Raw genomic sequence first — 25,064 nt, 5'->3', positions numbered from 1 at the left:
ATATCTGTTTTTTTAAAAAGGTCTACTTCTCTTTCCTTTAATGTTTCTTATGAGAATAGGAAAGTAAAACAAAATTAAATAAAAATATATCTTGTAATAGTTTGCCTTCCTAAATCACATCACTCAAATCTACACTTTGGTAGCCTTAGTCATAGAATATCAGTCAACATACCGCAGAATATTTGAAATATTTGAAACGCTACCTAGCTCGTGCTCAGGAGGTATGTATCTATCCAGCTTGTCTGTGTAAAGGCTAATTCAAAATGCACCTTCCTAAATAAAAGATTCACAATCATCTTTAATCATAATCATTTGTGTGCACAAACAGTAACTTTTTCACACAGGCTTTTAAGCATATTTGTGCATAAGCTGGAAAGAGGTGAATAAGGATTTCCTACAAAGCAGTAACCTAGCAGAATTCATCTGCTATTGTGTGGTCGTCTGCACCAGTGTTCTGGGATTGATATTACACTAATTATCGCCAAGCTCTGATTGGTGTTGACACTTTTAACCCCTTCATGGTCACCATGATTCCTCCACAAATGAAAAGCAGCAACAGATTCCAGTTTCCTGCCCATCTGTCACTGTTGTGTCCTGGGCCAAGAGTCCCTTGACAGATCAGAATGGACAAAGGAGAAGGAAAAAAAAGAGTGTAAAGGAAGAATGAGGATGCCTGGGTCTCTCCCTTGATTTTTGATACGACAGGCAGACTGTGCTGCTTGTATTGAACCATTTACTTGTTTTTTGGTGTGTTTGTTTTTATTGTTGCTTAACTGAAAATGCTTTTGGAAAAGGCTGAATCACTTATGCTCTCTTTCATTTTTGTTTTTCTAGTCTACAACTCTCCAGTGTTACCCCCAGTTTTATCTCTTGCAGAAAAATTGTATTGCAGGCATTATCAAAAGACTTTAAAAAATGATTCTGCACATTTCTCTAGGGTACAATAATTTGTTTTAGCACAGGCTATGTTCACCCCTGCTCAAACAGCCACCTGCTGATAGCAATATGTTAACTAATGTGTCACTATTAATTACTTTGGGCAAAATCATCCAACAATTGCATCTAAATGGACAGAAAGTATTACTAGCCATGCTCAGAAAGTTTCTTTCCCCAGAGAATCAGGCTGTTTTGAGATCTTTTTGTCCCTGTAATACCAAGTAATATCTTAGTACTCACTAATATATTCAAATAGTCACTCAGATAAACCCATCTCCAAGCCAATCCATTCTTCTATGAAAATTAAGCTCCTATTATAAACTATGTAAAAGCAATGTTCGATCTAACTTGACAAGCTAAGTTTTTTGGTGTTTTTTCTTTTGAGGGGAGAAGTGAGGGAAATTTAGCTTAACATGAAGGCAAAACTGTTTCATTTTTAATGCTCTAATAAATGAATAAATGAAAAAGAGCTGCAACAAAAATGTATTTGCTTTAGAGTGTGAGTTAACTTGCTATTTCTACCTGAAAAACCAGAAGGAGCCTCTGATTACAGCATTAGGGCAACTAAGAGCCGACTCATTAGAAAAGACTCTGATAGGAAAGATTGAAGGCAGGAGGAGAAGGGGATGACAGAGGACGAGATGGTTGGATGGCATCACCAACTCAATGGACATGAGTTTGAGCAAGCTCTGGGAGATAGTGAAGGACAGGGAAGGCTGGAGTGCTGCAGTCCGTGGGGTCGGAAAGAGTCGGACACTACTGAGCGACTGGACAACTGAACAGCAAAAGACCTCAGGAAGACTACAGCTGAATTTTGACAAAGTCACCAAGGAAGGCGACACCATCCTGAGAAGACTCTTGTTAAAACAAAAGATTCTCAGGTGTTGCACCGTGCCTGATACAGCTCTGCCTGGAGTCAGCAAGATACCCCTGCCAACCATTAAAGGTCACTGTGTTAAAGATCATCGTCTTCCAGGAACCTATGGAAAGAAAGAAAACGCCTTGGCCAGGCTGTCATCTAGTAAACGCAGGCACCCTCCACATTAAACTTAGCTAAAGATGTGGGCCACGAAGTCATCCACAAATACAGCATCAAGCTAACAGCCCCAACTGAAACCTCTTGCATCTTAGGTTCAGCAAAAACAAATTGCATTGATTAAACAAGCCCAGCCTTGCCATTTGCTAGTTTTCATTCTTTGGGGGAAAGGGTGGGAGGCAGACAAACAGGATTTCCGCAGTTGGGTCATGGAGAGTTTCAAGATGTGAGAGCAGTCTCAGAGAACAGTAATTAGCGGAGCACATGTTGCTTCATGATCACAGGAGACATTAGTAATTTCCCTGCTAGGAAGGCTCCTTGGCGCTCTGGCACCTGGCATGCACCGTGACATCCTAGATCCTGCTCCTTATAGATCCCACTCTTCAAGCAGAAGAGAAATGAACACATTTACAACTCTGATCAGCATTAAGGAGATAACTGCTAAACAGACGTCTTATGGGCAAACAAGCGATGTCAGTCCAGTCTCACTTCACAGAGCTGCTCCTATCAGCTCACATTTTTCCATTTCATTTTCCCCCTAAATTGTCCAGCATATTCCTACAGAGAGGAAAAAAAAAAAAAAAAAAGCCCTTTCTTCATTCCTCCAAGGAACAAAAATCTGTTTTATATAAGTTTGGGCTCTCCAGGTGACACTAGTGGGAAAGAATCCGCCTGCCAATGCAGGAGACACAAGAGACGCGTATTCATCCCTAGGTCAGGAAGATCCCCTGGAAGGGGAAATGGCAACCCTCTCTAGTATTCTTGCCTGGGAAATCCCATGGACAGAGGAGCCTGCCAGGTTATAGTCCATGGGGTCACAAAGAGTCATACATGACTGAGAACACACACATACACACACCTTATAAGCATTTACAGCCTTCTTTGGATACAGGACTAGGTTGACTTAGAAAAAAAAAATCATGAAAAAAATTGCCTCAAATCTGGTCCTTTCTCAAAACTCGCAAAATTCCATCTCTGGACCAATAAATGAGTGAGTGAGTGAGTGAAAGTTGCTCAGTTGTGTCTAACCCTTTGCGACCCCATGGACTATACAGTCCATGGAATTCTCCAAGCCAGAATACTGGAGTGGCTAGCCTTTCCCTTCTCCAGGGGATCTTCCCGACCCAGAAATCGAACCTTGTCTCCTGCATTGCAGGCGGATTCTTTACTAACTGAGCTATCAGGGAGACCACAAGACCAATAAATGGTAAATTATATTTTTGGTTCTACTAACGTTCTTGAAGCTTTACTGTTTTTAAAGACAGAGTTTATAAAAATTGAATGGCTGTAGTCTGTAATGTGCCAAATTATTATCTATTTCTGAGAAGATATTACTAAAACGTTTATAATCCTAACTGGCCTAATTCTTCCCCGACCTGCTTTGAGACACTCAGAGTTCTTACCTCAGGGCCATACAAACCTAATTCCTGGGCTGAACTGTGGGTTTCTCAGTTTTATTTGTTCTAGGCTATTAAGGAGGGTGAGAGAAGAAGAGAGGAAGTCTTTCATTTCCCACATATCTGGCAATTCTAATCTGTTAGAGTTCCAATCGGAGAAACGAAGGGGGTGCACGAAGGCACAGAAAAAGTTATTGAGAGAATAAAAAACTATTATCCTGTGGCTAAATATTAAGTTTTATGAGATAATGTGTGTTTTTTTCTTAGCTGATTATTCTGATTTTTAACTGACTTCAGGTCTGCTACACTTTTTAGCTTCTAATTTCCCCCTAATTAAAAGGCAATCAGTGTCAGATGCAAGATAAGCCATTTAGAAGTTATTTTGCTATTGTGATAGTATTTAAAAGGAGGTAGCCCCACTGCAGATGTAGAACCAATAAATTCTCCACATTTGGTAGCTGAGATTTAAAAAAACAAAAAACTGGTGACTGTACAATAATAATCCATGCAATTTCCTTACAACTGGGGGTGGGTCAACTGTCTCTCGAAGGCAATGGCACCCCACTCCAGTACTCTTGCCTGGAAAATCCCATGGACAGAGGAGCCTAGTGGGCTGCAGTCCATGGGGTCGCTAAGAGTCAGACACAACTGAGCGACTTCACTTTCACTTTTCACTTTCATGCATTGGAGAAGGAAATGGCAACCCACTCCAGTGTTCTTGTCTGGAGAATCCCAGGGACGGGGGAGCCTGGTGGGCTGCCATCTATGGGGTTGCACAGAGTCGGACACGACTGAAATGACTTAGCTGCAGTAGCAGCAGCAGCAGCAGCAACTATCTCTTAGGAAAAATAAATTAAAAATAACAGTAAAAATTTTGCCTGGATGGCACACATGCACTAATCTGGTGATACACACGATTTTTTTTTACCACATGACTTTCTCAACATTTAGCCATGTCACACTACCTATCATGATGGACCCAAGGAAGATTGGTAATACTCTAACAGACTGGGGAGGTGGCAGGTGTGTATAAATCCAGCCTCATTTTAGCTTCAAATTTCTCCAAAGGCATAACCACATTTTACACTTCTTTATATCCACTGCAGCCATGAAATTAGAAGATGACAGCTTCTAAGAAGGAGAGCTATGACAAACCTAGAGAGTGTACTAAAAAGCAGAGACATCACTTTGCAGAGGTCCATATAGTCAAGGCTATGGTCTTTCCAGTAGTCATGTATGGATGTGAGAGTTGGACCATAAAGAATGCATAGTGCCAAAAAATTAATGTTTTTAAACTGTGCTGCTGGAGAAGACGCTTGAGAGTCACTTGTCCAGCAAGAGATCAAACCAGTCAATCCTAAAGGAAATCAACCCTGAATATTCATTGGAAGGACTGATGTTGAAGATGAAGCTCCAATCCTTGGCTACCTGATGCTAAGAGCCAACCCATTGGAAAAGACCTTGATGCAGGGAAAGACTGAAGGTAGACGGAGAAGAGGGCAGCAGAGGATGAGATGGTTGGATGGCATCACCAATTCAATGGACATGAACTAGGGCAAACTCTGGGAGATGGTGAGGGACAAGGAGGCCTGCCTTGCTGCAGAACATGGGGTCGCAAAGAGTCGGACAGGACTTGGCCTCTGAGCAACAACAGCAATATCCACCCTGGGAATATTATAGAGCACATCACATACTACTGCTGCTGGCTGATTCAACTGTCCACAGTAAAATTTTTACATCCAATTTCTCAGTAAACTAAGTTGCTATCAAGAAATTTAAGTCTAGCAAGTCAGACAGGAGTATAGATACCTTTGCCTCCACGGCTGAGAAAAAAATATCAATATGTTCACTAATCCTATCAGTATCTTCATGGTCACCTTTCAGTTCCTCCAAAGGCCTCTGAGGGGTGCCTCTGAGCTCCTGGGAAGGTTGAGGCTGCCTCCCAGAACAACAGTCTGGAGTACACGATGTCGTGTTACACAATGAGCTGGCATGGATGTTCTTTTTCCTGCTACAGGAGTTCCACAGGGTAGATTTCCTAGGGATTCTATAGACCAGAAAAATGTTTGCCCGCTCCAGAATGATCTGTGTATACTTTCTTTTTTTTGACTGTAAACACAAATACCCAAATGCAATATAAACCGTTATTTATCACTATCCTGTCTTCATAGAAAAACATCTATTTCTGCTTTATTGACTATGCCAAAGCCTTTGACTGTGTGGATCACAATAAACTGTGGAAAATTCTGAAAGAGATGGGAATACCAGACCGCCTGATCTGCCTCTTGGGAAACCTATATGCAGGTCAGGAGGCAACAGTTAGAACTGGACATGGAACAGACTGGTTCCAAATAGGAAAAGGAGTATGTCAAGGCTGTATACTGTCACCCTGCTTATTTAACTTCTATGCAGAGTACATCATGAGAAACGCTGGGCTGGAAGAAGCACAAGCTGGAATCAAGATTGCGGGAGAAATATTAATAACCTCAGATATGCAGATGACACCACCCTTATGGCAGAAAGTGAGAGGAACTAAAAAGCCTCTTGATGAAAGTGAAAGAGGAGAGTGAAAAAGTTGGCTTAAAGCTCAACATTCAGAAAACTAGGATCATGGCGTCTGGTCCCACCACTTCATGGGAAATAGATAGGGAAACAGTGGAAACAGTGTCAGACTTTATTTTTGGGGGCTCCAAAATCACTGCAGATGGTCACTGCAGTCATGAAATTAAAAGACACTTACTCCTTGGAAGGAAAATTATGATCAACCTAGATAGCATATTGAAAAGCAGGGACATTACTTTGCCAACAAAGGTCCGTCTAGTCAAGGCTATGGTTTTTCCAGTGGTCATATATGGATGCAAGAGTTGGACTGTGAAGAAAGCTGAGCGCCAAAGAATTGATGCCTTTGAACTGTGGTGCTGGACAAGACTCTTGAGTGTCCCTTGGACTGCAAGGAGATCCAACCAGTCCATTCTAAAGGAGATCAGCCCTGGGATTTCTTTGGAAGGAAAGATGCTAAAGCTGAAAGTCCAATACTCTGGCCACCTCATGAGAAGAGTTGACTCATTGGAAAAGACTCTGATGCTGGGAGGGATTGAGGGCAGGAGAAGGTGCGACAGAGGATGAGATGGCTGGATGGCATCACCGACTCGATGGACGTTGAGTCTGAGTGAACTCCGGGAGTTGGTGATGGACAGGGAGGCCTGGCGTGCTGCGATTCATGGGGTCGCAAAGAGTCAGACACGACTAAGCGACTGAACTGAACTGAACTGTCTTCATGTATGGAGTGTCCTTGCTAAGTACTGATTTACTAGCTAGTTCCTGGACAAAACTAAATGGGTTATAACAAACTGCACTGCTACTTACCACTTTCTCTGGATTCACAGAGTTCTAGGCTTCACTCAGGATTAAATTTGCAGGTTTTCAGCAAATTGAAATATACTGGAGAGGATGGAAATTTTTCTACCCCTTCTTATTCAGCAAACCCTCAGGAAAAAACTCAGAGGTTAAAAGACAAAAGTGTCTTTGTTTATTCTCTCCTCCAGACATTAACTGGCTTTATAATTTTTCCAACTGAATAGCTATGTAAATTCCCGATTTCTTAAAAGCACTTTGTTGCAGTCATCGCATATTCCAAATATGCTAAAATTCCCCCACATGGAGAGCAGCCCACAGGGCTGTGGTCTGCAAGCTGCAGAAAACTGGAGACAAGAGGCCTAGGACCTCCCTCACTGCCCAGAGTTGGTCCTGACTTATCTCTACCAGGAAGAAATTATCAGGAGTTGAACTGTTAGGAATTCTGAATTGTTCTTTCAGCAATTTTATAATAATTAACAGCCGGTCACAACATGAAGCTGGGGCTAGGTCACCACACTTTCAAGAAGTATAATAGCACAGTTAAGGAGGCAAAATAGTAGCTGGAGGGGACAGTGCTTTTAAGAACAAGGAAGGATCTGGGCACGTTTACAGAAGGAGTGGAAGGGTTCCATGGAGAGAGACCAAATGCAAGAAAACAAAGGGATAATTATGGGCCATAATTATGACTAGGGCCATGAGTAGATACCCAGAGGACGGATTAGTCTTAGAGGGGAGAGGGTAATTCTTCACCAGAAACAGGGAACAAAGAACAGATGGGCAAAGATGCCAACACACTTTGAGATGAAGGAGGGGAGAGGCAGGGAGCTCTTGTGCAGCAGACTCGATGTTCTAGGTAATGACGTAGCCAAGGCCGTCTGCAGAAGGGGAGGTGAGGGGGCAGGGGTAATTTTAAGGCACCCGAAGGTGGCATGGGGGGATCTGGAACAGTCACCAAGAGAATTGTGACATGAAATCAGTTTGACAGTTCCAAGAGGACAGATTAGGCTGGGCTGGGCAGGACTGGTACAGAATTACAAAGAAAGGGCTTTTAGAGACTTTCTGTACTATGCTTCAAAGTCTCCAAATGCTACCCAAAATAGTGATCAAGACACAGGCCTAGAAACGCTCAATAGAAGTCCAGAACAGAAACAATGATAAATGCTACAGGATGCTGAATACTAGGGCTTCCCAGGTGGCTCAGTGGTAAAAAAGACCTGCAATGCAGGAGATGCAGGAGACATGGGTTCTCATGTCCATTGAGTCGGTGATGCCATCCAACCATCTCATCCTCTGTTGTTCCCTTCTCCTCCTGCCCTCAGTCTTTTCCAGCATCAGGGTCTTTTCCAACGAGTCAGTTCTTCACATCAGGTGGCCAAAGTATTCGAGTTTCAGCCTCAGCATCAGTCCTTCCAATGAATACTCAAGACTGATTTCCTTCAGGATGGACTGGCTGGATGTCCCTGCAGTCCAAGGGACTCTCAAGAGTCTTCTCCAACACCACAGTTCAAAAGCATCAATTATTTGGCACTCAGCTTTCTTTATAGTCCAACTCTCACATCCATACATGACTACTGGAAAAACCATAGCTTTGTTGGCAAAGAGATGGCTTTGCTTTTTAATACCCTATCTAGGTTTGTCCTTACAAGGAGCAAATGCCTTTTAATATTGTGGCTGCAGTCTCCGTCCACAGTGATTTTGGAGCCCAAGAAAATAAAATCTGTCACTGTTTCTACTTTTTCCCCATCTAATTGCCATGAAGTGATGGGACCGGATGTCATGATCTTGGGTTTTTAAATGGTGAGTTTTAAGCCAGCTTTTTCACTCTCCTCTTTCATCCTCATCAAGAGGCTCTTTAGTTCCTTTAGTTCTTTATCTTTATAGTACATACTATGATTATAAAAAGTCTACCTCAGTAACAGTCAACAGCTACTAATATTAACTGAATAAACTTCTTCTGTGCCAGGCACTGTGCTGAGGACACAGCATATTTAAACATAATCTCCTTTACTTCTTACCATAAGCCCACATGATGGCTGTCCTGAACTCAGTTTTACAAAGAATCTGAGGCTTTCAAGTGTAGATATCCTGAGAGTGTCAAATTAGTGGCAAAACCGTTCTATCCAACAGTGAAGCTCACCCTTGTAAAAGTATGTCTGCACTCCCCATCATTTTTGTTTTATTTTATTTATGTATTTACTTATTTATTTTGGTTGCACAGCATGCAGGACTCAGCCAACCAGGGATTGAACCCATGCTCCCTGAAAAGGAAGTAAGGAGTCTTAACTACTGGGCCACCAGGGAATTCCCCCCACCATTTTTGATTGGGAATGTACAATAGTTGAATAACATCCCCCCAAACTCACAGCCACCTGAAATTCCAGAATGTGAACTTGGAAATACAGCCTTTGCAGATGATGTAAGCTCTGCAGATGCCATCACTGGTGTCCTTTCAAGACGAGAGGAGACACACAAAGAAGAAGGCCATATGAAGATGGACATGCAGAATGCAGTGATGCAGCTATTAATACAAGCCCAGTGATGCCAGGAGCCACCTGACGCTGGGAGAGAGGCAAGGAAGAATTCTCCCTTCAAAGCTTTGGAAGGGAGCATGGCCTCACCAAAACTGTGTTTTCATACTTCTGGAATCCCAAACTGCTAGAGAGTGAATGTATGTTGCTTTAAGCCACTCAGTCTGTGGTACAGCCCTCAGAAACTAATATGGAACCCTTTCATAGAAATATATAATTTCTCAAATGAGCTTAGGAGTATTTTTAATCACTTCATTTTCAGCAGTACATGCAAATGTGATTTTAAGCAAAAAGTATTTCATTTTTATTCAGGGTAAGAAATGTGCATAATACTTACTTAGATATTATATTTAATGTCATTCATAATATATAAGAAAATTTTAACTTCATCCTATTAAATAAATGATGCCAACTATTTAATTATATAGGAAAAATATGATTTATAAAAAATACATTAAAAACTAAATACTGTGTTTCTGCATGGCCTCCATGTATATTAGGATGCAGACTGAGATTTAACTATTTCCTACAAGATCAAAAATATAAAATAGTCAGCAGTTGGGGTGAACGTTTTTATTTTGCTTGATGTCCACTAGTTTATATACCTGAATATTTATGATTTGCTTTAAATTGCAAGATAAGAAAAAAGGTTTCAGTGACTACCTGTAAGTATTTCTCTACAAATCACATACTATATACGTGGGCATTTTTATTTCCAATAAGTTAAAAATGAATGTAAACGCCAGTATTTTTCTATTCTGCTATCAGTTATTGAAGAATTGAAGAATGAGAGTTTAACGTGCAATGTAAGCATATTTGAGCTCCAAGAGGTCTTCATTTCACAGAGGAAAATATTTAAATAATTTCCATTGTACACTTAAAGATATGTAATGAAGGAGTTACTATTCCCAACCTGGAGAACTTTTTTGACTCCTTTAACAGTCCAGAAACCTCCAGCTAGTCAACATGGCAATTTCTATATTAGCAGTTCTCAAACATCTGGTTCCAGGAACAATTTGTAGTTTTAAAAACCACTGAGGATTTCAAAGAGCTTTTGTTCATGAATTGTAACTCATATATATATGTGTATATATATGTGTATATATGTATTATATATGTATATATACACATATATAAATAAAATAACTTGATATTTACCATATTTGAAACTGCAAATGTGAAATATTTAAAATATTAAATTCATTTAAAAATTAAGATAGTACATTCATCATGTTAACATAAACAACATTTTTATGAAAGATAAATATATTTACCCACAAATTAATAACAAACATGGCATTGTTTTGCATTTTTGCATATCTCTTTAATGGCTAGTTTAATAGGCTACCGAGTACTTACATCTTCCACACTTGAACTGTGATAGTATGTTGTTTTAGTTGAAATATATGAAGGAAATCTGTCATTAGAAAGAGGAAAATATTTTAATAGATTTTCTAGGTAAACAATTGTAGACTTCTTATGATACCATGCCAAAATTGATAACGTATAGTTTCTTAAGTCAGTTACAATGTGAAATCTGAAACCATATCAATAAACTTTTTGTACTCCATTAACTACATGAAAATCTGTCTGTCTTCTACTATTAACAGATCCTTTCTCATATGTGACTTGGTAATATCATGCATTAATCATCTGGAAAGTACTGGGTTCCTGAGTTATGCAAATCTTCTAAATGTTAACACTTAATCATCATTCAATGTCAAAAAAGAAACATATGGTACTATCACCACCCACCCCATCAAAAAAGGCTTCAAGTCTTGGGAAACTGTCAGTTTTACTGTGGCATACACAAGTTTTTAATGTAAGTTTTACTTAAATATTCAAATTTTGTCATTAACATATATTGTCCATTGTTTTTCTTAAAATATTACTAGTTGCTCAGTAGTGAATGATTCTTTGTGACCCCATGGACTGTAGTCCACCAGGCTCCCAGGATTTTCCAGGCAAGAATACTGGGGTGGGTGGCCATTTCCTTCTCCGGGGGATCTTCCTAACCCAGGAATCAAACCTGGGTCTCCCACATTGCAGGCAGACTCTTTACTATCTGAGCCACCAGGGAAAGGTTCACTTTACTCACTTTCAAGAAATTTAGCTGCCAAATATCCAATAGGTAACCATAGTTTGTTCCATAGTGTTCTTCTAAGTGAAAATGATATTCCACGACTAAAGCAGCTAGTTGAGCTAGTAACTTAGACAACAATAGAAGGGACTGGTAAGAGAGACAAGGTTCACATTCATTTCCATTTGCAACAGAAATCTTTGTGAGTGGTTATCAAAAAACATGTACTCAAAAGTTGAGAGTTAATAAGCTTACTAATTTCTACTGCTTCATCAAGGACATTTTAAGAAAAATGGTCATTTTTTTTGGCATGTGTACAAGAATGCCGTAAGCACTACCGTAGTTTAGTGTCACTGCCTTGATTGGCATTAATGTGATAGCATTTTTACACTTAATGGCTTTTGTGCTACTAATGCAATTGTCCACAAGGTGAAAAAGGCAAATAATGTCAAAGAGTATTGTTATGAAATAATTATTACCTTGCAAACTTAGTCTTGGGGACCCCCAGGGAATCTGTGGACCACACATTGAGAACCACCAGAGTCAAGATACAGGCCACACACACACACACACAAAATCACCAGTGGATCTCAGACCAGTGCATCAGTATGGAATATAATTCTGCCCTTTGCAATAACTCCTTCCTTCCAACCACTCTTCATTTACCTTCCTGGCTCCCTACCTGCCTCAACCTCTTGAAACTAGGAAGTCTGTAGATAGTCTTTCTGCCTTGAAGGTGAGTTGACTTTCCTCCTCTGGGGAGAGGGTTTGTAAAGACAGCTAGGCTGGCTTGGGTGGAAGGGGTGGGCAGGGAAACACTTCTCAAAGGGACTGTGCTTGCCAGCCTTTACAAAAGCAAGAGCTTTTGAAGTGACTTAGGCAATTCTGATCAAAAATAACCCTTTGTCTCTTGGCGTCCAGTCCCAGCTCCCTGAATACTGAAGCGTGGCCTCCACTGGGCTTTAACCTCACCTGCCAAATTGGAATGGGCAGGGAAGCAAGACAACTGTCATAATCCTCTTTAGCAATTCCTTGGAAAGCACATTTGCATGTTCAGTGGCAGCAGAGTGAAGCACTACTCAGGGGATCTCTGCTATTTTCCATCACTCCACTTCTCTGATTTTTGCAGGGGAAAGAGGGACACTTTCAAACATCTCAAGAAAGCCACAAACTCTGATGCCCTTGTTCTGGGTCTTAAGAACCATCAGCTAACTGTTTTTTTTTTTTTTAAAGAAATCAACAGTACTTATGAAGTCTTCTGAATAATCCTCAAAATGTTAGCCTTGTCCAAATGAACTCTGAGGACATGTAAATGGGTTACCTGAAGCAGCAAAACATGTAAATAGGACTGAGTTCCATCATACACTGAAGGTCTTTTGCACACATACACTTGCTGTTATGAAGTGGTACTCTGAGAAGGTTTGGGTGCAAAACACAAATCAGAGGGCTTCAAACAGTTACAGTTCAAGGTAGCCTAATGTCAGGTGTCCAGAGTAAGTCCAGGGTGGCTCTGTATGTGTGTATGTGTGTGAGAGAGATGTTGAGGCGGGGAGGGTGGGGGAGGATGGAGGAAGCATGGGTCTACTTCCTCAAACCAAACCAGCCTATCCTCCAGGTATTCCTCAGCAATCATCACATCCCTTCCTGCCAGGACAGAAGTGAAATCCTGGGGGAAGCAGTGCAGGGTTAGAGATCCATGCTCAGACTCTGGAAGGAAACTCCAGGCTGACGACTTCCTAGATGGGTAGCCATGGACACAGAGCTTCTCTGTGCTTCTTTCCCATCTGAAACGGGAACCACAGTGCTACCTACATTTCAGAGAGTTATTATCAGAATTAAAAGAGAAAATAGTTGCAAGACGGTTTAGAACAGTATCTGGCACAGTGTAAGCCGATATAAGTGTCTGAATGTTTTTTCTAACACATGCCCCATAACAGGCATGGAATTCTATTTCTTCATTCAATCAGGGAGTGATATAAACCCACCCCTAAGGAGGCACAGATACTTAGACACATCTTCAGAAGAAAAACATAATGGATGTGCGGCAACATTATTAAGTTAGTCATCCACAAATGTTATTAGAATAAATCAGGAATAATGTGTATGCTTTAAGCACTGTCTAGCCATTAACTTTTAAAAATTTCAGTTAGCTTTGTGAAGCATGCTCTATAGAACATAACTCCCATAGCAGTCGTTCTCGGCTTATTCAAGCATAAAAACCTCTTTTTAATTGTTTTAAAACATAAGACCGCCCACTTTTGCCATAGGGTATGTGTGTATGCACCCCCACACCCCCACTATACACCACAAAAGAGAGTAACTTCATATTACATTCTTCTTACTTTCTTTCCACTGTTTGAGAAAAATTGTTGCTTTAAAAGTGACCAAGAGGGAATTCCCTGGTGGTCCAATGGTTAGGACTCTGAGCTTTAGCTGCTGAGGATGTGGGTGAATCCCTAATCAGGTAACTAAGATCCCACAAGCCCCATGATACAGTCAAAAATAAGGAAAAATAAAATAAAATGTACATTGTTGTATAAAAAAGTGACCAAGAATTCAAGAACTCCTTCAAATAAATTTATATGAAACATAGTATTTATGTAAAAATCCACTGAGAATAGTTGGTACCCAAGTAGGTTCCAAGACCCTTGGATTAATTCCTAAGAGTCTCGGTTTCTCATGTTAGAAGATGCTTTCACAGAAGAAAGGGAATCATCAGAAACTAAGATCATGTTCTTAAAGAAATTCAAATACATTAAAATAAAAGATTAACCAAGTGAAAGTCAAATGCCAGAATTGCAACTTCTTTAATACTGTGTGGTTGCTCCAGTCATGCATGGGTGAGTATGCCAGTCAAGAAGTATTTCAGTACTTCTTGAATACAGTTCAGTACTGCTTGAATACAGCAGTATTTCAATAAGCTAAAGGCCAACATTTTTTATGACTTAAATCAGAATAGTTTGCTTTCATCTTCACACAATCTTCCACAGTTGAGCCTGACAATTTTTCATTGTTTACTCCTTTAGGAATCTGACCCACTGTAACAAAGATGTTAAAAAACAGAGAAACAGATAATCCCATGTAGTTTCTGCAAGAATCATGTCTGGTTCCAGAGATAATAGAAAGGACCGAAATTTCCTGAAACTAATACAGATCCATGGAAACATCCCCAAGCAAAAACAGAGAAGTTCAATGGACTGCACATCTTTCAGACAATTCAAAACTAGGATAACAAGAGATTTCAGAAACCCCCTATTGTTGATAGGAGTTTCCCTTGTATGACATGGAACACAATCCCAAGAGCTGACTTTTTGTCCCTCAGATAAAACTGTATTTAAAATATGTATAAAGTGAAGTCGCTCAGTTGTGTCCGACTCTTTGCTATCTCATGGGCTGTAGTCTACCAGGCTTCTCTGTCCATGGGACTTTACAGGCAAGAGTACTGGAGTGGGGTGCCATTTCCTTCTCCAGGGGATCTCCCTGATCCAGGGATCGAACCCAGGTCTCCTGCAGTGCAGGCAGACACTTTACCCTCTGAGCCACCAGGGAAGCCCATTAAAAAATATGTATAAACATCTGCTGAAATCACATTTAGGAACCAGTTCTTCAGTTATTCTCTTCTGTGTTTCTCATTTCCTTTGGGACCTAATGTAAAATCACCTCTCACATAACTGCATTCTACCATCACTTTGAAGGCAGAGTTGTTTTTATTTTAGGATATCATGTGCAAAATCATGTTATTTGACACTACATTATATTCACAGATGATGCAAGTTAAATAAAGACACCTTGCTGATTTCTTAATATAGATTCAGCTAAGATTAGTTATGCATCTGCCACCTTAACATTCAGATTAGGGGGGGAAAAAGCCTTAGTTAAAAATCACACTTGCATCGGAAGCACTTAGAATTTCATGGTTCATTTAAGAGCATCACAATCAAGAATTTAATTATGTCAGAAAAGAATGGTAGCTTCTTAACAACCAAAATGGCACCCCCTCCATTTCTCTTGCTTCTACCACCAAAGTGGGTCATTTTCCTTAACCTTTACAGGCTTGTCCTCTGATCTATGGAACACAGAGTTTGATGAGATGATTTTCAGATACCCTCTGGTCTTATCATGCTGTGATTTTAAGACTTCTAGAGAACAGACTGACAAGGAGGTGAAGGGGAAACAGAGCCAAGACGCTATGGGACCTTGGCCAATTCAGTTCCTAAGCAAGGCAGTATCTCCCACGATGCAGACACACGTTCCACTTGTCTCTGTCAGTGGACTGGCCACTTGGAGCTCCCCAAAGCAACAGTTTCACCAAAACCACAATTCTGTATTAACATTTAAACATCTGCCTACTTTATTCAATCCATTCCATTGTTCATGCAAGGAACTCTGTGACACCTGTTATAAAAGAAAATTCAACTGAGGAAAGGTGAAGATCTAATTGGCTTTTAAAATGAATAAATAAAACTTAAACAAATAAACATTCGCCTAGTAGTAATAGTAGTAGTGTTAGTCACTCAGTCATGTCTGACTCTTTGTGACCCCATGGATTGTAGCCCGCCAGGCTCCTCTGTCCATGGGATTTTCCAGGCAAGAATACTGGAGTGGGTAGCCATGCCCTCCTCCAGGGGATCTTCCCGTCCCAGTGACAGGACTTGGGTCTCCTGCATTGCAGGCAGATTCTTTACCATCTGAGCCACCAGGGAACCCCAACAGTATGTTAGTCAATAAATCACTGAACCTCAAAAATACATGATTCCTCCCAAATAAAGTCTGTGTTACAGCATCAGAATGGACTGAGAACTCAGGACAGGAAATTAATCTCTGTGAGGTGGAGGGGAAAGTCGTGTTTTGGAATCAGCAAATCTAACAATAACTTCCAGGCTGAGTAACAAAGTGCTTATGCTTGCTTCACGAGCTTCTATAAATGTAGTAAAATCCTTTACAGTGTCAAGTTAAAGTTGACACCACTGAATTACTTAAAGAATTCACTCTAGTGGTAGATAATGTTCTAATTGGGTCAATTAAAAAAATGTCTGACTGGCTCCTCCAAAAACAGAAACTGAGATGAAAGCTTTAGGTACAGTCATTTATTTGAGAATGTGATCCCAGAGAGCAGAAATAGTGGCCAGGGAGAGTGAAATAAACACAAGGATGCAACTGACCACTCTGTGATGTGCTGTTTGATTCTGTAAGATGGTCAGAGGAACCTCAGGAAATGCATTTCAAAACCATGCATGCGAGAGAAGAAAGAAGAAACATTTAGCCCTCATCTTCTATTACCCACTTGTCAAGGTTTGCTTCGTGGGTGGTCATTTTTCTGCACTTCGTGTTTACACACGTTGAGTGCCCAGTCGGCTCTCATAGGAGCTACTGACAAAGTCAAAGGAGATCCTGGCTATAAAACAAGAAGCACAGGCTTGAGCCAATGAGCCGTCAGGCTACATCTCAGAGCTACCTGTTGAAGCTTGTGCAGAACTGTTCACTCAGCAGTGAGTGGGATAAGAAATAAGGCCAAGATGATTTGAACTGATGTACACAAGCGTCAGCATGTGTATGAGTGAGGATGGGCCACTTATGCTGCAGTAACAAATGACCCCATGATTTCAATGAATTCCAACTACAAAGCTTTCTTTTTACTCATGATGCAATTCCAAGGTGGGTATGCTATGATTCTGGGACATTTTCATGACTCCAGGACCAAAGCTGACAAATCAGTCTCCATCAAAAACATAGCCGATTATTGCGGTTTGACGGAAGATATTAAATTTGTGAACTCTGCATGGTTTTATAAAGCTTTTGCCTGGAAGAGGTCCGTATCACGTCTACTCACCTTTCATTGACTAAAACATGCCATCTGCCTAAATTTAATTCAAAGGGCTGGAATATATAATCCTTCGGGAGAAAGGCATATAATGTAGCAAGGTGACTGAGAATACAGTAACACAGTCTATTACTCTATACTTTCATTTTCACAGGAGAAAAGCCAAGGGTAAGAGGAGCAATTCACTTTAAGGAACCCTGTGAAAATTCTTTCATGGTACCATCTTTTCTTTGAGCACATGGCAATCAATATTTAGGAATATTAAGTCTCAATCAAAGAAACTAAATCTTTTTCCAATGAAGAAGAAAAAAGCATGAGGGATACCTCATGGGGAAGGATAAGAAACCATCACACGTCCTATGCTGTGAATTTCTTCATCTTATGGATGTTGAAATGATTCTCAGAAATCACAAATAATGTTGACTTCTAAGGACATTAATGACAGACCTGGGCCGAGGCTTCAATTCTCTGTATTCCCATTCCAGGGCAAGGTTGATAGGGAACATTCATCATCATTTTATATTCAAGTTACCTGAAAAGTATAAACACTTTACAGAAACTCTCTTTTTTTTTAATTTAACAACTTAATGTAACAATGAAACAATTTAAATAGCAAGGCAAGCATTCCCCGACAAGACAAAATTCAATTTAATTTATTAATAAATACCACTGCAAGTAAGCATGTTACAGTTAGAACATTTGATATATCAGCCTGCTGACCAGAAACATCGAGGTCTTTGTATGAATACAAACTTAAGTATCATCAGAATTCTATTAGATGAAACAACCAAGTGGGAAGAGGGAAGAGGTTAGAAGAGCCTCATTGAAATAAAGGGAGTCCCTATTTGGGAGAGAAAACTGTAACCTCCAAGCCTTTATTTAATTTGATCTGCCTCAGGGGCCAATGATGAAAGGGTGGTAGACCATTCCAGTCGTTTATTCATTCCATCTGTATTTCCTGAGTGCTCATCCTGTGCACAGCACAGTTCTAGGCACTGGGTGCAATGCCTAGAAGAGCAAGGCAGCTATGCCCCTCCCTTCATGGAGTGTACACTTTAGGGAGGGGGAGGGGATAGAGAGAATAAACAATGAGATGTGCAAATAACCGAGACAACTTCAAATTAGGGCAGGTCTTTAAAGACAGTACTAGCAGTTTGAAGGGGAGAGGTGGGATGCCCATCTCTGAGTGGTGATCTCTCTGAACTGGCAACATGTAAGAAAATTATGACACTGTGTATGTAAAGAGCAACCTGGCTGTTAGACACAGCAACATTATCCTTTAAGGGCTATTGCTACTCTACTAAGATTTCTGAATGTTTCAGTCTCTGTGCTCTCCCCCATGTCCCATTCTCCACTAAATCTCTCTTTTAATTGCCCAGTATTTTATTCTTTTCTCGCTTTATTTATTAAATGCATTTTTATGATTATAGTCTTAATTTTTCCAGTGTTCTTGCCTGGAGAATCTCAGGGACGGGTGAACCTCGTGGGCTGCCATCTATGGGGTCCCACAGAGTCGGACACGACTGAAGCGACTTAGCAGCAGTAGCAGCAGCAGTCTTAATTTTAAAAAAAATAAGCTATTTTATATCCCCATTATCCAAATTAAGTTGCTTTTTAAGTATTTTGTATACATCATGAATACTTTGCAAGAAAATTCATCCTCCCACCTCACCAACCTCAGTTTCCTCCTCTTCCCCTACCTGCATTTAACTCCTGTTGTAGAAAGATTTCTTCCCTTTCAAAGCTGTGTTTGGGGGAGGAAAAAAAAACAGGTTCTGCACAATAAAAACTTCCTCCCGAACCTATCCTGGGCAGAAACACCTAAGGGAGACAGAATTCGAAGAATGTCATCACTGACTCTCGCCTTTCTCTAAACCCCTTGCCCTTTGAGTAAGGCTGACACCCATGAAAACATGATGTCACTCCCATGATTAAATTACACTATATGACAAAACGCAGATTCTTTGGGTTGGCTTAATCTAATTCTAGTCATTTTAAAACACAATGCTCCTCTGGCTAGAAGACAGAGAAACTGGGAGCAAGAGAAGGAGTTGGCTCACCACTTCCAGTGTGAAGATGGAAGGGCTTACATGAGAAGGAATACAGTCAGCCCCTGGTTGCCCAGCACTGCTGCTAAGTCACTTCAGTCGTGTCCAACTCTGTGTGACCCATAGACAGCAGCCCATCAGGCTCCCCCATCCCTGGGATTCTCCAGGCAAGAACACTGGAGTGGGTTGCCATTTCCTTCTCCAATACATGAAAGTGAAAAGTGAAAGTGAAGTCACACAGTCGTCTCCAACCCTACAGCCAGCAAAAATGTAGGAACCTCGAATCTACAGCTGAACAAATTGGATTCTCCCAACAACTTAACGATCTTAGGAGCAGATTCTCCCCCAAATCCTCCAGATAAGAGCCCAAGTTGACTGATACCTTGGCTTTGGCTTTCTAAGACCCTGAGCAGAGAATCCAGCCAACTTGCCCAGAGTGTGGACCTACAGAACTAACTGTGAGATAACCAATGAGGGTTATTTTTAACCATTAAGTTGGTGGAAACTTGTCATGCAGCAAGAGAAAACTAATACAACATGTAACCAGATTTATCAACCTAGTGTTCTATTGTTCAGTTCTGTTTCAGTCGCTCAGTCGTGTTCGACTCTGTGACCCCATGAACCGCAGCATGCCAAGCCTCCCTCTCCATCACCAACTCCTAAAGTTTACCCAAACTCATGTCCATTGAGTCGGTGATGCCATCCAACCATCTCATCCTCTGTCGTCCCCTTCTACTCCTGCCCTCAATATTTCCCAGCATCAGGATCTTTTCAAATGAGTCAGTGGCCACCTATCGATCTGGGGAGCTCCTCTTTCAGTATCCTATCTTTTTGCCTTTTCATACTGTTCATGGGGTTCACAAGGCAAGAATACTGAAGTGGCTTGCCATTCCCTTCTCCAGTGGACCACATTCTGTCAGACCTCTCCACCATGACCCACCCGTCTTGGGTGGTCCCACACGGCATGGCTTGGTTTCATTGAGTTAGACAGGGCTGTGGTCCATGTGATCAGATTGGCTAGTTTTCTGTGATTATGGTTTCAGTGTGTCTGCCCTCTGATGCCCTCTCGCAACACCTACCATCTCACTTGGGTTTCTCTTACCTTGGATGTGGGGTGTCTCTTCATGGCTGCTCCAGCAAAGTGCAGCCGCTGCTCCTTATCTTAAATGGCTAAATAATGACTCCTTCCCACCTTCAGAATGTGCATCATTAATTCTAATGAAATGAGGGGAATTTTCTGGGAACAAAAAGGGAGGAGGATCAGCGATGAAAAAGTGGGAGCCAATGTGGGACAGATTCAGGGCGAACATACTGTATGATTTACCCTGCCCAGGTGCAGTGTCTCAGCTGTGCTGGGTCACCAACTTCTCTAAAGGAAGGAAAGAGAAAAGCTAGGAAAAACTAAAATGTGCCGCAGCACAAGTGACAGGAAACTGGGTACAACCAGCTGATTTTCTTATCGATTCTTGGCACATGGAGTAGGGGGATGGGGGGATGATAAAACTGCTCAAATGATGTCATGCCTTCCTGGCATTTTTCCAATGATAAATTCACATGATTATACACAGAGTTCAGAAGTATTTGCATATTGCAGCAGAGGGAACACGCTGACGGCTCTGCCTTTTCCTTGGCACAAAGGAAGATTACTGCTTCAGGCTCCCCTACAAATATGTTAGGGATATGATGGAGTTCTGGCAAACAGGATTTAAGTAGAAATAATAGAAGTCATCTCCAGGTCACACTCTTTAAAAATAGCAAGATCCAATCTCAAGCACTCTTGTCCCTGAAGAGGCCTTGTGCTGAGATGACAGGACACTAGATAGAGGGAGTCTGGATCTCTGAGTCACTGTGTGGAAGACAGCCTCCACCAACAAATACTAGACTTTCTTGGGGCCATACATAAGTATCTGTTAAGGTTTTGAAATTGAGTAGGGGGTCATTTTCTTATTATGGCACAACTTAATAATATTAATTTATCCTAAATAATACATGTGTATTTGCTCATTTGATTTAATTTAACAAGTTTGGACAGAATCTCTTTATCTTAGACTTTTTCTTGATTCAGTGCAACATCTAAGCATTATACGAGGACATTAACACAGGAACTTGAATATCAAATTTAATTACTGTTATGAGAAACTCACATTCTGACACATCTGATATTTACACTGGATAATTTCTGTCTTACATAAAACTACAATGAGGAGCACATATACACATGCAAATTTATAACATACATGTAATTATCAGCAGTAGGAATAATGACAAACTCCTTCCTGCAGTACCAGTTTTAAAAGTGTATTGGCCTCAACCACATCTCTGTCCCACACTGACCCTCACGTCAGAAGATGGGGCTAACCCTATGATCTTCTCAGCCTAATTTAAGCAATGTCAACCTGGAACAAGGACAAGTTGAAAGTAAAAACAAGCAATTGTTTAGCAGAGAGAAGGACTCACAATGAGAAGTCAAATTATTTCCCTGAACATTCAGAAAAGGTGTTTAACCATTTAGAAACCAGGAGAAGCAGTGAATATACCAGGATTTCTAACCTAATCACCCATCTGCCATTTACTTGAAATGAATTTCAAAAGACCTAAGAAAAGACAAAGGGCTAATACATATTCTTAATGTACAAGATTATAATTAACCTAACGTCTGTTTCAAATTTACTATTATCTATTAAAGAATAAATAATTTCACAGCCCTCTAATACAGCTCTTAAGCTTTAAATCACTGACCATAACTAATAAGCAGCTTAATAGCAAGAATACCCTAAATAGAGCCACAGACCGCAATTTCACTGAGTGTAAATCATCATCATTTTTAATGCAAAGGCAACAGCAAATCTCTGTAATTACTGGGTGCATTTTGAATCACTTTTATTATTACTGCACTGGCCCCATTAAAAGTCCAAAACACTGAACTGCATGGAATATAAAACTGGAATTATGATACCCTACAAACTCTAATTGAAATCCATAAATTTTCTGCTAGTATTCAGAATTATTTTGTTGCCAAAGAATTTCAGCTATTCAGAATTAACTTTGAAAGCATTTGCTTTGTCTCAAGCAATAAGAGCATTTTACACTGCCAAATTAGGGGAAGTCAATTTTGGAGCAAAACTATGTGGATGGTTTCTTAATCACCAGGATTTTACATTTCTAAGGAAAATCATAATATGAAAAAAGAAAAACAGAACAGATAAATAGAATATACCATCCACAAAAGCATATTAAACAGTGCATCCCTCCCCAAACCACATCAAAAAACTAAGATCATGGCATCCCATCACTTCACAGCATATAGAAGAGGAAAAAGTGGAAGCAGTGACAGATACTATTTTCTTGGGCTCTAAAATCACTGTGGATGGTGGCTGCAGTCACGAAATTAAAAGACGCTTGCTCCTTGGAAGAAAAGCTACAACAAACCTAGACAGGATATTAAAAAGCAGAGACATCACTTTGATGACAAAGGTCCGTATAGTCAAAGCTATGGTTTTTCCAGTAGTCATGTATGGATGTGAGAGTTAGACAATAAAGAAGGCTGAGAGTCAAAGAACTGATGCTTTCGAATTGTGGTGTTGGAGAAGACTCCAGAGAATCCCTTAGACAGACAGCAAGGAGATCAAACCAGTCAATCCTAAAGGAAATCAACCCTGAATCTTCATTGAAAGGTCTGTTGCTGAAGCTGAAGTTCCAATACTTTGGCTACCTGATGCAAGGAGCTGACTCATTGGAAAAGACCCTGATGCTAGGAAAGACTGAGGGCAAGAGGAGAAGGGGGCAGCAGAGGATGAGATGGTTAGACAGCATCAGTGACTCTTTACATGAATTTGAGCAGACTCCAGGAGATAGTGGAGGACAGGGGAGCCTGGCATGCTGCAGTTCATGGGGTTGCAAAGAGTCAGACAGGGCTCAGAGACTGAACAACAAACAACAAATCACTGCCACAGCCACCCTCACCAATCGGATGTGATGGGGACTGCAACAGTCCCAACAGCAGCAGCATCAATCTCCTTCCTAAAAATGACCAAAGGATGTCACTCCATTTACAAAAAGTTTATAATGACAACATTCTCGTCGGCACACATATAAGCAATGAACAGGGCCACCAAGCCACTGGAAGGGATGGTGATATTATGAACATAACTTTATGTGCAAGTTTAATAGCTAATGATGTAATAACTGCCTCTTAAATATATTCCATAAATACTGGCATTCACATGAATGCACATATCTGTGTAGCTATAGTATTTACTATTACATCACAGGGTTCAGCATGCAGTGTAACCATCCTATTAAAATTAAATTTCCTATATACTAACTCCTACTAATTTGCCTAATGTCCACTATAGAGGTTACAGCCCTGCAAAACTAACAATTTTCTTTTAATGAGGTTGTGCCACCATAGGGAGCCTTTTTATAAACTGCATGCATTATAATTTTCCAATCACAATGCACTGGCATCTGAAGGGCCTTAATCTCCTTTGAGTATCTTATTTTTGAATATACTTTAAAAAAAAAAAGGATTTTGCTCTCCCTTGAACATTCCTTTCCCACTGCTTATATGTGTTTGCTTATATTTCACGTTCTCCTGGAATGCTTCCATTCCTTCTCTCAATTCATATCTAAACCTGACTCAAATTTCATCCTTTATGTTAGAAATTCCCAGATCACCCCACCCTGAAGGATTCATCCTCCTTATTCTAAACTCAGTTCAACTAGCAGCCCCCCTGCTTCCCCCATCTTTGCTGCCTTAAGCTATCACTTAATTTACACATGTAATATTTCACAAATTTTTCTTATCAACTGTAAGTTCATCAACAGAAATCATGCCCTCATCGTGCTGAAGTATTTTTAAAAACTGCCCATAATTCCCAATACTCCAGAGTTCCATAATTTTAGGTTTAGATGTTCTTCCTCAAGTTATTTAGACCTAAATGTTGTCATAATATCCAGTTTGGCTCCAAGCAAATCAAACCTATAGACATGGCAAAGCAAAGACTCTGATAGTAAATTTTTTTTAATTAAAATTTTCTCACTTTTATATAAGTTCAAGTAAGTTCTATAATTCTGACTTTACTATCCAGTAATGACCTATACCGGAAAATAATAAAGAGTGGTTATATGCAGATGTATAATTAATTCAATTCACTTTGCTAGACAGTAGAAACTAACACATCTTAAATCCACTGTACACCAATAAATTTTTTTTTCTAAGTTTCTGACTTGCTCTCACTAGAACTTTCTCCAGAGGAGTGAGCAGAGGAAATTCTCATTTAAAAATCATAAAAAAATGTTTCTAGATGTCAAAATGTACACTTGTGTTTACGCAAATCAGTGCAAACCAGGGTAAATGACACAACTTTCAACAGAGAATTTTCTAGCCAATTTTGCAGCCAGGAGAAATGTGACTTCAAATCTTGATTTTGTCAAAGCCAGGATGGGAAAGAGGGTTAGAATGACATGAATCAGTGATTCTCAAACCGATGAGTTATCCAACCTGCTGTGTATGTGTTATCTGACTCTTTCTCCTTGCCCTAACTGTTCTTTCAGACAAGCTCCTGTTAACTCTGCTTGGGAATTCCTTATGAGATTTTTGCTTCATAAAGGGTACTACAAAAAAATTGAAAACCCCAGCCATTTCACTTCTGACAAAGCATGTCTCTACAAAAACTGTCATTTTATAAGGAAGGAGACAGGCTGAAAAGGCTAAAGCGTTCACCTCACTCAAGACCCCAAACTAAAGTAGCCAATGGCAAAGCAGGGATCAACCCCCCCAAAATCCACCTGTGTCGTTCTGCTGCGTGCTAGGTATGGCAGACCATCACACTGTGGCAGGAGGTGACCTGACCCCCTCC

The 25,064-nt window shown here is 40.4% G+C and overlaps 1 protein-coding gene across 2 annotated transcripts in view; it reads right to left on the bottom strand.

The window, feature by feature from the left end:
- SAMD5 (sterile alpha motif domain containing 5) overlaps positions 1-25,064 on the bottom strand; it is a 68,050-nt gene that overhangs the window by 6,268 nt on the left and 36,718 nt on the right. The window contains exon 2 of one of the 2 annotated variants that reach the window (XM_070796326.1): positions 10,614-10,671. The exons of the other annotated variant lie outside the window; for it this stretch is intronic. Coding sequence (XP_070652427.1) covers positions 10,648-10,671 — 24 coding nt within the window. The 3' untranslated portion in view covers positions 10,614-10,647. The remainder of the gene's footprint in view (positions 1-10,613; positions 10,672-25,064) is intronic. 2 annotated transcript variants of the gene reach the window in all.

The sequence above is a fragment of the Bos indicus genome, chromosome 9 (assembly GCF_029378745.1).
Source record: "Bos indicus isolate NIAB-ARS_2022 breed Sahiwal x Tharparkar chromosome 9, NIAB-ARS_B.indTharparkar_mat_pri_1.0, whole genome shotgun sequence".
NCBI lineage: Eukaryota > Metazoa > Chordata > Mammalia > Artiodactyla > Bovidae > Bos > Bos indicus.
The sequence above is the reverse complement of the archived record's forward strand: the minus strand, read 5'-3'. Positions and strand labels throughout refer to the sequence as shown.